The 13,980-nt window shown below is 37.1% G+C and overlaps 1 protein-coding gene across 1 annotated transcript; it reads right to left on the bottom strand.

Annotated features, from left to right (window-relative positions):
• Positions 1–1,192: 1,192 nt before the first annotated feature.
• On the bottom strand, positions 1,193–12,106 carry LOC148849257 (tubulin alpha-6 chain). Its single transcript, XM_088949888.1, has 4 exons — positions 11,733–12,106; positions 9,481–9,710; positions 2,090–2,197; positions 1,193–1,514 (listed from the first exon to the last, which is right to left on the bottom strand). The coding sequence occupies exons 1-4, from the start codon at positions 11,947–11,949 to the stop codon at positions 1,392–1,394; spliced, it is 678 nt and encodes a 225-aa protein (XP_088806014.1). The 5' UTR covers positions 11,950–12,106; the 3' UTR covers positions 1,193–1,391.
• Positions 12,107–13,980: the final 1,874 nt, after the last annotated feature.

Raw genomic sequence — 13,980 nt, 5'->3', positions numbered from 1 at the left:
CGGTATTGGGGTCGTTGCCTACGGTCTCAACCTCCCTACAAAGTGCCAAGTGCATCTCATATTTCATGTTAGCCTTCTGAAGCCTTATCTATCTTCCTCGGATGTCGCCAGCCCCACACTTCCTTCGTTCACGGAGGCTGGAGAAGTGGTGTTTGAACCACAACGTATTAAGGATGTTTGTTGGGTGAAAAGTGGCGGCAAGGTTCACAAACAGGTCTTAGTTGTGTGGTATGGGCTGCCACAGGAGGATGCCACTTGGGAAGATTACAACCAACTTCAGAAACAGTTTTCCACCATCAACCTTGAGGACAAGGTCATTCTTGACGGGGAAGGGAATATTAAGATCAACGCAGAAGCAAGCCCAGACGAGGAGCTCAAAGCCCAACCCAATGCACTCCACGAATCATGCGTGCAACACCTCCTCTGAGGTTCGTTCGTTTACATGCGCCGTCCACGTCAAGAAGAGTGATCAGAAGTTTGTTAGTTTGTTAGAGGTCGTGATCTCTCTACTATAAATATCTGTAATAAGCATTCGTAGTGGCTATGAGAAAGATAAACCTATTAGTATCCTCTCGCTTCTCTTCTTCCTCTCTGTTTCTCTCCCTTTTCTCTCGTCCATTTCAGGAGAGTAAGCTCCCTCGAACCAGCTCCATCTATCCATAGCAAGTTCAGGAGAAACAAGCTCATCACACCCTTATGTAATAGAATTCTTTTCAATTGTCAGAAAGGCCTCAAACAAGATATCTGATTGTTATAGCGACTTGCTCGTACTCCCGAGTCCCAGACTGCTCCATGCATTTTGTTCCCCAGGAAGCCAGAACCAGGTTATTTGCCATCACAGAACCAAATAACTATCAGTCTGTATAGGCTAGGAAACAGGGCTGTTGTTAAAGAGAGAACAGAGAAGTGCTAACACGGACAATCCAAAAAATAAAAATAAAAAACTTCAATCAGATGCAAGGTCTACATTAGTCCTAGATGAGAAATTATTTGTTGCACAAAGCTATAAGATTTTACAACTTTGGAAATGAGGGAATGGGGAATTTTTCGTGTCTGAAACCTCATCCTGCACAACCAAACCTCTGTTGGTTTGTGAGTAACAAGTATCCATGTAAGTAGAACAGAAAATAAGGCTTTTTAGTATCTATGGTTGAATAATGTACATTTGGATGTGTAAATAACAGGAAGACTATTTAACAGAATACAAGCAGAGAAGAATTTCCATTTCAATTTGCATTATCTGGAAGTCATAAAACAGAGCGATGGATGATAACTTCTTTAACTTAGGTATGAACAGAAACTGCATTCAGGGCTATAGGTATAATAGGACAAGTGAGCCTCAGAATAAACGACAGAAATCTTTACTCAACACTAGCATGGAGGCTTGCCCTTCAATTTACATTTGGAGCTGACTTTGATATCCTTTCGTCTTCCAAAAGTGAATATGGATCAATATATTGTGGCGGTGTTATTGGTGTTTGGCTTGCATCATGTACGAAACTTGAACCAAAATACTGCAAACAAATCCATAATCAGTTGTTGTAAGTTGTTAAACAAGTATGCTGGGCACCTCTCCTTACATGCACAAAATACAGATCCATCTTACCTGCAACTTAAACCAATCAAAATTTTCTAAAGGTTTTCATTTGTGTGTGTATGTGTATGTGTATGTGCATGTTGTGTAAGTTTGGGGGAGGAGGGGGGAGGGGAGGGGAGTTGAAGTGATGGGATTGAACTAATGGGTTCTAGTTGGGCTGCTGAGATAGCATCAAACAAACCATGAGATATAACTGGAACATGTCAGTTCACAAATAGAGACCTACTCGATAAAAGGGGCCATTGCTTGGTATAATGGTAAAATCTCAGGCTGACAGCACGAGAATGCTAGTCCATACAAGAAGTAACAAATTCTAACAATTATTTTCCTTTTTCTGAATACTCGCCAACTTAATGAACTCCCTTCAGATCAGTTAGATTCTGAAGGTAGATTAAATGGTGCATTACATGTCAGATAGAATAAAAAATAATTCTAAGAAAAATCTGATATATAAATCTTGCAACAAATAGCAGGGTTCAGGAAGAGGGCTACCAAGTAGAGAGCAGAAAAGGATGCAATTGTAATGAGGATTAATGGCCCAAATCCCAAAAAGAATGTTCCTCCAATTGTTAGCAGTAGTTTAGCTCGTGGAATCAAACCCTGTATAAAAATATGCAAGTAACGTGTAAGCAAATGTAATATAAGAATTAGATAATAAATCTCGCAACATTACTGAATTATTTGAACAGAGTAAAAAGTCAGCAATGATTCTCAGTAAATAATTTTTTAGATCAAATAATCAAAGATAATGTATTAATATGAGGGAGAAATTATAAAAGATGGTGTATGAGAGAGAGAGGTTACATTGAAATCTATTTCTGTTCAAGAACTGAGCATATATAAGCTCCTGAGATAATTTACACCCACTATACATTAATTCCTGATGGAGCCCCAAGCTCGTCCAGCTAGTGAGACCAATAGCAATTGCATTCAGCCCTCCTTGTCCCTCTTTTCATTGCCTTCCTACTTTCTCTTGTCATACAGCATAACTTATTGGTCTTCCTCTTGTTCCTTCCCTCTTCTTCTATTACCTTTGTTCTAATGGTTCCTTTTCAATATCCTATGAGATCCCATTAGCCAACTGTCCAAATGTTTTGGCCACATATTATATAATTTTTGTAGAGAAGATGGGCCGAATGGCCCATAGACTGTCATTTCATGTTATGTTATGTTTCTCTCTCTGTTGTGGGCCTGGGCCTTATTCTGGGCCCATACTCTGTAATATTCTGTTTTTTTGTATTTTCCTGCTCACTCAAGGGCCTCTCTGTAATTTGTCAAAGATTAACTTATTAATAAGATGTTTAGAGTGTTAGAGAGGAGTAATGTTCGAACCTCTTACTCTCTAACACTCATTGCCGCCAGCTCTCTCTTCTCTTCTTCTCTTGTTTGTTCATTTTCTGGTTTGCATCTAATCTCAAACAGTTCCATACATCAAGTGGGCTGTTTTTCAACTTGGTATCAGAGCGGGCCATTGCTTGGCGTGTCCCTCATGTGGTTCTAGTTCAGCCAACTACATGAGGAGGTTCTAGGGCTGAAAGTTTACAGTCATCCGCCTGGTTCTTGGAGGTCATTGGAGAGTGCCCAAGTTTCTATACACTTGGAGAAGGGTTCGGTGACCAGGAAGAATCAGAGAGCAAGTTGTTTGGCCTGATTTGAAATCAGAGAAAAGGACTTTCGAAGTTATCTCAGAGAACAAGTGTTCGGCCTGGTTTATAGTTCAAACCAGAGACTCTCTTGCTGTAAGTCTTTTCTCAGTCCTTTGCCGAGTTATTTTGTTGTTTGGGAGGACTATTAAAGCATTCAAAGCCCACATACATTCGGCCCACTGTTGCTGGACTGTTTTTCTGGGTTGTTTTTGGAAGTGCTATTCGGCTGATTATTGGACTGCCGAGCTGCTGAAATTGATCTAAAACTAAGTGGCACTAGTCTCATCTTCATCCCAGCCTCGTCTTGGACCTATACTGAACACCTTGAAGTGATTTCTTCTAGTTAACAGTAGGCTGTTAACTACTGCACACTGAGTGTTCGACAAAAGGTCTCTTAAGGACTGTGGCCCTGTTTTCTTCTCTTTGGGACAACGGCTGTTGAGAACCTGAAATACCTTGTGATTGGAGGTTTGTTGGGTGTCCTTTAAAGGGTGAAACAGTAAAGAAAAAAACTACCACCGAACTGGACTGTCACAGTTATCAAGTCTGAACTGATTCTGTGAGCTAGTTGTTGTTGCCTATTCAACTCAAACTAAACTCATCAAGACCCCAGTACCTTGAGAAACCTATTAAAATCCTAATTGGAGCCTTTACATGATGGATTTCCCAAGCCTTGAAAACAAGAATGCTGCTGAATATGGACAGATTTTGGAAACCCCAACTGATTCTATGCTGGCTGTAACTACAGTTAAGCTTGATGGGACCAACTACTTGGCTTGGTCACAATCAGTGAAAATCCACATTTGTAGCAAAGGAAAATGGGGTTTTATTTCTGGGAGCAAGAAAGCTCCTCCAGAGGATGATCCATCTTATGAGAGATGGGTACAAGAAAACTACACAGTGATTGGGTGGCTTGTGAATTCAATGCAGCCACAGATTAGTCAACATTATCTGTGGATGAACTCGGCTAAAGAAATCTGGGATAGTGTTGCAGAAACTTACTCCCAGAAATTGAATGTTGCCAGAGCTTACAAACTGAGAAGTGATGTGAAGAATCTAAGACAGGGGGAGAAGTCACTTGCAGCATACTTCTCAACCCTAAAATCTATATGGCAAGAGATTGATTTGATAGAGGCCGTGACATGGGATACTCCTAAGGATGCTGAAACATATAGGAAATTGGTAGAAAGGAATAGGGTCTTTGAGTTCTTGACAGGGCTGAATTCTGAATATGACATTACAAAGCAAAACATCTTGTCCAAGGAAGATGTTTCATTGTCTCAAGCATATACTTTGGTCAGCAGTGAAGAAAGTAGGAGGCAAGTGCAGGTTCAAAGGGTCAGTATCAATGATCATTTTGCAAACATGGGAATCAAACCCAAAGGGGTTACAGGAGCTCCCAGTGGCACAGGAAAGAAGGAGGTGGTGTGTGAATATTGCAAGAAGCCGAAACACACTAAGGACAAGTGCTGGAAATTGCACCCCAGTCTTGTCCCTATCCGATTCCAGAAGAAGAATGACAGTAGAAAGACAGGAAGTGCACATACAGCCACAAGTACAGATACAGAGTTTGAGTCTGCGAGTGCACAATTGGCAGCCATGAAAGCTGAATATGAGAAGTTTGGAAGGATGATCAGCCAGCTTGAAGGTGTAACTTCATCATCCAACCCTTCTGGAAGTCCAGCCACCACTGCATTTGCTCACTCAGGTATAAGGGCTTCTGCTAACCATGCATCTACCTCAGGTAATCCCAAGACCCCTTGGATCATTGACTCAGGTGCTTCTGATCACATGACCAACCTTTCCACTTTGTTTGTGTCATATGATTTACTTCCTGGTCGTGACAAAATCACCTTAGCTGATGGTTCTCTTGCCCCTATTTCTGGCAAGGGAACTGTCAAGCCTACAGACTCTTTACTCTTATCTTCCACTCTTCATGTACCTAAGTTAAATACCAATTTGTTATCTGTAAGTAGCTTGACCAAGTCATTGAATTGTTGTGTAACATTTTTCCCTTCTCACTGTGTGTTTCAGGACCTGAAGTCTCGGAAGGTGATTGGGAGTGGCCATGAAGCGAATGGAATATACTTGCTTGACACCCCTGGCCAATGCTTTGATCATCCCAAGAATGTTGCTTTTGGTTCTACTTCTTCAGAGTCTGTCAGTCAAATTATGTTGAGTCATTGTCGGTTGGGTCATTTACCTTTTTCTGCTTTAAGTCATTTGCTTCCCAAACTGTTTAAGGGAGTCAGTGTGTCCAGTCTCAATTGTGAGTCATGTCAGTTGTCAAAGCATTGTAGAAAAAATTACCCTATGAGCAATAAAAGATCCTCTTTTCTTTTTCATATTGTACACTCTGATGTGTGGGGGCCTTACCACTTATCCTCTATGGGGGGCTACAAATACTTTATCCTGTTTATTGATGACTTTTCTAGATTCACTTGGATATACTTAATGAAATCCCGAGACGAAGTCCCGAGACTTGTGAGGCAATTTCATGAGCTTGTTTTAACTCAATTTGGTACCAGAATTAAGGTTTTCAGATCTGACAATGCAAAAGAGTATTTTGAGAAGAGCTTATCCTTGTATCTCACTGACATGGGGGTTATTCACCAAAGCTCCTGTGTTAGAACCCCTGAACAAAATGGAGTTGCTGAGAGGAAAAATAGACATATTGTTGAAGTTGCAAGGAGCCTTTTATTTGCCTCACATGTTCCCACAAGATTTTGGGGTGATGCTGTACTTACTGCTACCTATTTCATAAACTGTATGCCATCCAGGGTTTTAGGGTTTAAATCCCCCTTCAGTATTCTTCATCCAGATAAGGATCTCTTCCCAATTCCTCTTCGTGTGTTTGGTTGTACCTGTTATGTTCACATTCCAAGTGTGCAGAGACACAAGTTTGAACCAAAAGCCCACAAATGCATCTTCCTTGGTTACTCCCCCACACAAAAGGGTTATTGTTGTTTTGATCCAAAGGCTAGCACCAGACATGTCTCTATGGATGTTATCTTTGATGAACTTTCCCCTTTTTATGGTTCCTCTCAGGAAGGACATTGTCAACAGGGGGAGAGTCTGTCACAAGTTTTTGCTCTTCCCCTTCCTATCCCAGTTCAGTCTCTTGACAAATCTGTATCCTCACAAAATGAATCAAAGGAGGATCAGCCACTTCATTCCTCTTGTCCTAGTGCTCCTATTTCTTTACCTCCTCGTCCTACCCATAATCCCAAAGTGTATCAAAGGCAGAGATCCAGGAATGAGCAAGTGGTTTCCCTTACAATAGATGAGGCTCATACCCTCCCAATCACAGATGAGATAACAGGTATTGCTTCAGCTCCCTTGGAATCCCCCTTCCCAGATCTTGATGTCCCCATTGCAGTTAGGAAAGGAAAGCGGAAGTGCACTGCACACTGCATTTCCAAACACCTTTCTTATGACCTACTTTCCCCTTCATATTGTGCCTACCTCTCTTCAGTTGCTTCTAACCCCATTCCTAGGTCTGTATCAGAAGCTCTTGGGATTCCAGAATGGAGAGATGCCATGTAGGCTGAAATGGATGCTCTACATGAAAATGGTACTTGAGAGGTGGTGGATTTGCTTGAAGGGAAGGATCCAGTTGGATGCAAGTGGGTTTTTACCATTAAATACAGGGCAGATGGGACTATTGAGAGGTACAAGGCCAGACTTGTTGCAAAGGGCTACACACAGACATATGGGATTGACTATCTGGAGACTTTTGCCCCTATTGCTAAGATGACATCTGTGAGGGTTCTTTTATCTCTGCCAGCTCACTTTGATTGGTCTCTCTATCAGTTAGATGTAAAGAATGCATTTCTGAATGGTGACTTACATGAGGAGGTCCACATGTGTCTTCCTCCAGGAATGTATGGGAAAGATATGCAAGGAAAGGTATGTAAACTGAAGAAATCTCTTTATGGCCTCAAACAATCTCCTAGAGCCTGGTTTGAGAGATTTAGAGCTGCACTTGTTAAATTCGGCTACGTTCAGACACAGTCAGATCATACTCTTTTTGTGAAGAAAAGTGGGTCTCTAGTAGTGTATCTCATTGTGTATGTTGATGACATTATAGTGACTGGTGATGATGCCTCAGGCATTCTGGGCCTTAAGTCTTTCCTCCATACAGAATTTGAGATTAAGGATCTGGGGGAGTTGAGATATTTCCTTGGCATAGAAGTTGCCAGATCCAGGGATGGGATTCTTATTTCCCAGAGGAAATATGTCCTTGATTTGTTGTCTGAAACTTGGAGGAGTAAGAAACAAACAGTTGTGGCTCGATCCTCCGCAGAAGCAGAATATAGAGCCATGGCACATGGAGTCTCGGAATTGTTGTGGCTAAGGTCCTTAATGGAAGAACTTGGAGTAGATCATGACAAACCCATGATGTTGTACTGTGATAATCAGGCTGCCATCAACATTGCTCACAACCCGGTACAACATGATAGAACCAAACATATTGAGGTTGATAGACACTTTATTCGTGAAAGAGTCTCCTCCGATGAAGTGTGTCTTCCATTCATTACTTCTGAAGGACAATTGGCAGATTTTCTCATCAAGGGCATTTCCAAGGCAAGGCTTCAACATGACACTGGCAAGCTGGGCATGATTAACATCTATGCTCAGCTTGAGGGGGAGTGTAGAGAAGATGGGCCGAATGGCCCATAGACTGTCATTTCATATTATGTTATGTTTCTCTCTCTGTTGTGGGCCTGGGCCTTATTCTGGGTCCATACTCTGTAATATTCTGTTCTTTTGTATTTTCCTGCTCACTCAAGGGCCTCTCTGTAATTTGTCAAAGATTAACTTATTAATAAGATGTTTAGAGTGTTAGAGAGGAGTAATGTTCGAACCTCTTACTCTCTAACACTCATTGCTGCCAACTCTCTCTTCTCTTCCTCTCTTGTTTGTTCATTTTCTGGTTTGAATCTAATCTCAAACAGTTCCATACATCAAGTGGGCTGTTTTTCAACTATTTTCCACCTCTTATGCTATCTAGGAGACTAGGACTCTTTACAAGAAACATTTTCACAGGATTTTCTGAAAAACACATGATCATGGTTTTGAAACCAGACCAGACCAGACAGTCAGACCATTTGACTCAGGAACTGGTCACTGCTTCAGGTTCGGTTTTGGACCCAAAAACCATTTGACCGGAGTTCAGACCAGATGATCAGACCATTTGACCTAAGAACCAGTAGTCAAAGCGGTTCCATTCCCAGGTTGGTTTTTAAAACCATGCACAAGATAATGGTTTCATAGTGTAGTGGAGAGGGTGACTGGATTAGATATTCATTGTTTAAGGATCAATGGAACATTACAAGCATAAGAAACATATTATATTGATTTTGCACATGGGCTTTTATTTCCCATTTTAAATTAATATGATCATATTTTTAATTAAAAGTAATGGTTCTTTTAGTTATGAAGTGAACTATATCTATCTCAGGATTGAAAGCAGCACTTGGTACGAAAACATGAGAAGAAACTAATGATGATTCCACATCTTTCCATTGTCAGACCCTCCCTTGAATCTTTCCTTACAACTCCATCTTCATCTCTACTGTTCAATGGTCACAAAAAGAAAATCAGGTGGGCAAGATCAAAAGGCATCCCTCCTCTCCAATAATGCTATTATTAGGTGTAAAGGATTGTTTTTCAAGATATGAAAGGTTTATATAGCATAGGGATTCTAATCTTTAATGCTGTAAGTAAATATATATTTGTTGTAACTTCAATATTCTAGCAAATTTCTAAAGTAGTTTTTTTTTCTACTTTTTAATCAGTACTTGTCAAGTAGAATGTAACTTCTACAAGGATCATTTTTTTATTTCTTATTGTTGCCAAGTAATGTCCAACTAGTATATGTGCTTTGAATATCACAAACATGTAACAGTAGACATATGCATTTAGAATCAACTGAGGAGCATAAATTACAAATTTAACAAAATTAATTGATTATTTGTACTAAATTTCAGCTCAAGGAATACTAAATACATTAGTCAAATTATGTTCAAGAACCTAGAATGAGAAGACAGTGACATTGCATATTAACATACCAAAATCCAAGACCATCTTTCGGTGAAAAGTGAGTGCTAAAATCCCATCCTTCAAACAAATAGTAAATGTTTGAAATAACGAATTATAACTTAATTATCAAGTTACAATTATACACACACATATATACTATTAATCTTCATCCTTTGCGGGGGAGGGAGAAACCTCAAGGCCTTCACTGTTCAATGCCATGGATCGCTCCCTCTGATTTGTTAAGCTTTTCTCATAATCTGTTGAAACTGTGTTTCTCTTTGGGAAACCCCTGTTATCTTCCTCCAATCTTGTCTCATCATCAGGTCCATAAACAGTTCTCTTACTATCTTCAAGCAGTGAAGTGGGAGTCATACCTCTTCTCCTTAATTCTTTCATAAACAAAGATTCTGGAGGTTCTTCACCTGCAAAAGAACTCTTAATTAGTGGCATAAAAATTGGGTATCCAATTGTTTTATAACCATAAAAATCCATTGATAATTTTATGTAAGAAACATAAAAATTGGGTAACAAACACAGCGATAGAAGTCTGCAAAAATGATAGCCAGTTCATTCTATGCGCATTACTAAGGGAAAAGAGACATCACAGTGCTCACTGATAATGGAATGTGTAAAAGAAGATGTCACAAACTCCAAGGAATTCATGAAACTAAAATATTAGAAAGGAATTAAAAACATAGATCAACAGTCTTTCTCAACCAACATGACTGGACTCCAAAAAAATTAGTGAGACATCACAGTGCTCACTTCTCTTAAAATGTGTTAGGGTTGAATGGATGTTTTTTGCCCTTTGGTAGAGCAGTGGGAGGATGCTTGATTGGTTGCATGTTTATAACTGAAAGGTCTGCATTTTGAGTGGGAGGTTATCAACCAAGTTTGTACCTTGTCTTTTTTTACTTTTTTGATTAAGCTTATTTTCTAATTTACTGTCAAAGAAGTATTTGAATATGTTCAAACAATGGAAGAGAAATTAAACATAAAAACTGCAAGATTCACATAATATACTACAAATTTTGGCTTTTAATAGGTGGTCAGGTGTCTCACCTTCACATCACTCTCAAATTCTACTAGTTACTTCCAAAAATAACTTAATGAAACCCTGGTTTTTATGTTAATATGCCAAGGACCTCACAAAAATTTCTAGTGATTGCCTAAGACCAGGTTTGTTGCACAGAATCAGAGCAAAAAGGAATTGAATTGAGCCCTAAATTCCAGATCTAATATTTTGCACACAATTAAAAGGAAAGAATTGGAACTCAATGTCAATTATTTTGAACTAAAATACATCGATCAAACTTAGAGGGGAGCTATTATTTGGAGTTTTGAACTTTCTTCCCCTAACCCATCAAAACAACCTAACCAAAAGCATTAGAATTTATAGACTTGGAATTCCAAGACCTAGCTCCAATTCCAATAAAAAGCAGATTAAGTATATCGGTGATAGAATTGAGTGGTTCCTAGGAGGCCTTAGGAAGTGTATTCATGGACAAAACAGCACTTGAATTGATCATCGTTTTACAGTTATTGCCTTTGATGTGTTCTGCACAGCTACCACAAAACTCACTTATATAGTCTTACTAAACTGCAGGTCCTTCTGAATCCTGATAACTTGTACATTCAATTTGTCCTACTTAGAGCATGTTTAAACTTCCAGCATAATGTTCTCCATGAACCATTTGCTAAAAGCTATACAGTCACTGCAGTTTTGCACCAATTCTTTGTGAATTTGTCAAGGTAAACTATGCTTCTTCTATGCTAGATTCACATTATTTTTCTTACCAGATATATGTAAATATCAATATCAATATTACAGTTATCCACTAAATTAGTTCCATCAGCAAGAGGACCAAAGCTAGTGCACCTCGGAGCTGTGAATTGGTAGTAAACAGCTTCTGGGGTATCCAAATGCATGAGATTGTACCTTACTAAAGAAAAATTATATATAATAAGGCAAAATGGTATTACGAGTTCTAAAGCAGCATACGCTACAACCAAACACCAGAATTAGATCTTGTAACTCGAATGGATCACCTAAAATCAGTTCAGACAGACTTTGCAATCGAATTTTATGTAATCTCAACTTCTAAGCATGTGGGCGGAGAAAGCGTGTTCCTCTCCAATTAAGAGCAAAGGGTAACAGGTTAATTGGAGATGAAGATAGAATCAGGAGAGGAGATGCACAAAGGTTTATGAAATTTTGCAAATTAGAAGTTAAACTGTGGCAGGACAATCAAAAACTCACAATAAATTTTATGATAAATTAATAATGATGACAAGGTAAGGTTAACAACCACAACAAGTTTACATATAATTCCATTAAACACGATATCGTTCTCTCCACCTCATCTTAAAATGACCAGAAAAATCAAAGCCGCAGAAGCAGGACAAGCATTAAGGTACGACGAAATGCTCTCAAGAGAGCTTACCGTTGGTTTCATTCTCGCCGTCTTGAAGTCGACAGCACACCCTAAACCCTCTACCGAAGGAAACTTTTGAGCTCCGACGACTCTGCAAGTTAAAAAACTTCTTCTCGGGCGCTGTGAAGTCGGAATCCAAACAGAAGCAGCTGGATTTCCGATCGAAATCTGATCGGAAAGAGAGAAAAGGTGGCAAACCAGAGCGAACAATATGCAAAGACGCCATTGCTTTTATGTCCGTATCAACTGGAGTGGAATTCCATTACGAAAGAGAACAGACCAGAGACCACCACAATCGTATAGAAGAAGCAAAAGATGATGAAAGCAAAAATTTTGTTGTCACTCGGAGAGCGTATTTTATCAATTTCCGGATTTATATCTTTAAAATGCACATGTCCTCGTGCGCTGCTTTTGTGGCCACAAGTTGCGGTTAGGGAAGAGAGCAGTCAGTTACAGAGAACCGCAAGCCCAACGCGAAGCGACGCGAGGGCTAGATCCGATTATCCGAACGAATGCGGGTTCTGATGAATCCGCATCTTATGCCCACGTCTAACCACATAATATCGCAGCCACACATGGGTCTCCCAATTTATGGGATAGTGTGTTGTGGGAAACGTAAGCAGAGTTTGTGTGGGCAGGTGATTTTATACTTAATTAGCGGGGAACCTGCGATGCAGGATTTGGTATAAAATAATGCATTTATAAATGTTTCTAATTAAATACTGTAATTAATAATATTAATTAATAATAATAATAATAATAATAATAATAATAATATTTATTATTATTTTGTTTTTATGATAAAAAATTGTAACAACAAATTGAAAATAGCAAAATTAAATTTAATTACATATCAACCACATAAATAACATAAATATTTCAAAATAAATGGCAACAACAAAAACAAAAATAATATACACCATTTTCAAATAAATAAACCAAGCATTTTAAACACAAAATGTTAATAAATAAATGCTATAGTTAATAATGTTAATTAAATAATACTGTTAATTGTTAAAAAATTACTGTAATTATGAAAAAATACTATTAATTAATAATATTGTTTTTCAATAAATACTGTCATTATGAAATTAGTGTAATTATTTATACTACATTAATTTCTGAAAATTAGCATATTTTCAGAAATATATTGGTAATCTCTTGTCTAAAACTAATTAAATGTAATTTTTTAGTAATTACAGTTTAAAAATAATTTAGTTACAGCTTAAAAATAATTACTGTGAATTATATTACTGTTAATTAATAATTAGTGTTAATTAATGTTAAATGTAATTTTACGATATTTATAGCTTAACTTATGGCCACTGTTAATTACAGTTTAAAAATCATTTATAGCTTGTAATTTTATGCTATTTATAGCATAATAGACATCACTAATGTATTTTACATTATTTATAGCATAATAGCATAAAATTACATTTAATTACAGTTTTGATATTTTGAAATATTAACAATATTAGTATAATTGATGGATATTTTTATTATGTTTTGGTTACTTAGCTAAATTATATCACTAAATTACATTTAATACTGCATTCCAGTGAATACTGTAATTATTAAAATACCAAATTATTAATAATACTGTAATTATTAAATTACTGAATTTATTGAAAAAAAATATTTACCGTTAAATATAGTTGAAAATAATTATTTAGTTACATTTTAAAAATAATTACTGTTAATTGTTGTTAATTAATACTATTTTTTATAAATATTGTTAATTAACAATACTGTATTTATTGAGAATACAGTTAATTATTAAAAATACTGTAATTATAAGAATACTGTTAATTATTAATAAAATACTGTATTTATTGAGAATACTGTTAATTATTAACAATACTGTAATTATGGAAAATACTATTAATTAATTATACTGTTTTTCAATAAATACTGTAATTATTATATTACTGTATTTATTTAAAATACACCAATTTCTGGAAATTATCAAATTTTCAGGATTATATTGGTAATTTCTTGGCTAAAACTAATTAGATGTAGTTTTCTGGTAATTACAATTTAAAAATAATTTAGTTACAGCTTAAAAATAAATAATATGAATTATATTACTATTAATTAACAATTAGTGTTAATTAATGTTAAATGTAATTTTCTGGTAATTAAATGTAATTTTATGCTATTTGTAGCTTAACTTGTAATTAATGTTAATTACAGTTTAAAAATCATTTATAGCTTGTAAATTTATGCTATTTATAGCTTAAATTATAATTACTGT

Source organism: Nelumbo lutea, chromosome 6, assembly GCF_056320005.1.
Source record: "Nelumbo lutea isolate HS-2025 chromosome 6, American lotus-T2T, whole genome shotgun sequence".
Taxonomy (NCBI): domain Eukaryota; kingdom Viridiplantae; phylum Streptophyta; class Magnoliopsida; order Proteales; family Nelumbonaceae; genus Nelumbo; species Nelumbo lutea.
This window is presented reverse-complemented; position numbering and strand designations above follow the sequence as displayed.

Bases quoted from the DNA above. Each gene is read 5' to 3' on its own strand.
- LOC148849257 (XM_088949888.1), bottom strand. From the start codon at position 11,949: ATGGCGTCTTTGCATATTGTTCGCTCTGGTTTGCCACCTTTTCTCTCT. The intron at 9,711-11,732 runs GTAAGCTCTCTT...GTTCTTTTGCAG, and splicing joins CGGCGAGAATGAAACCAACG to GTGAAGAACCTCCAGAATCT. The intron at 2,198-9,480 runs GTTTCTCCCTCC...ATTTTTATACAG, and splicing joins TGAACAGTGAAGGCCTTGAG to GGTTTGATTCCACGAGCTAA.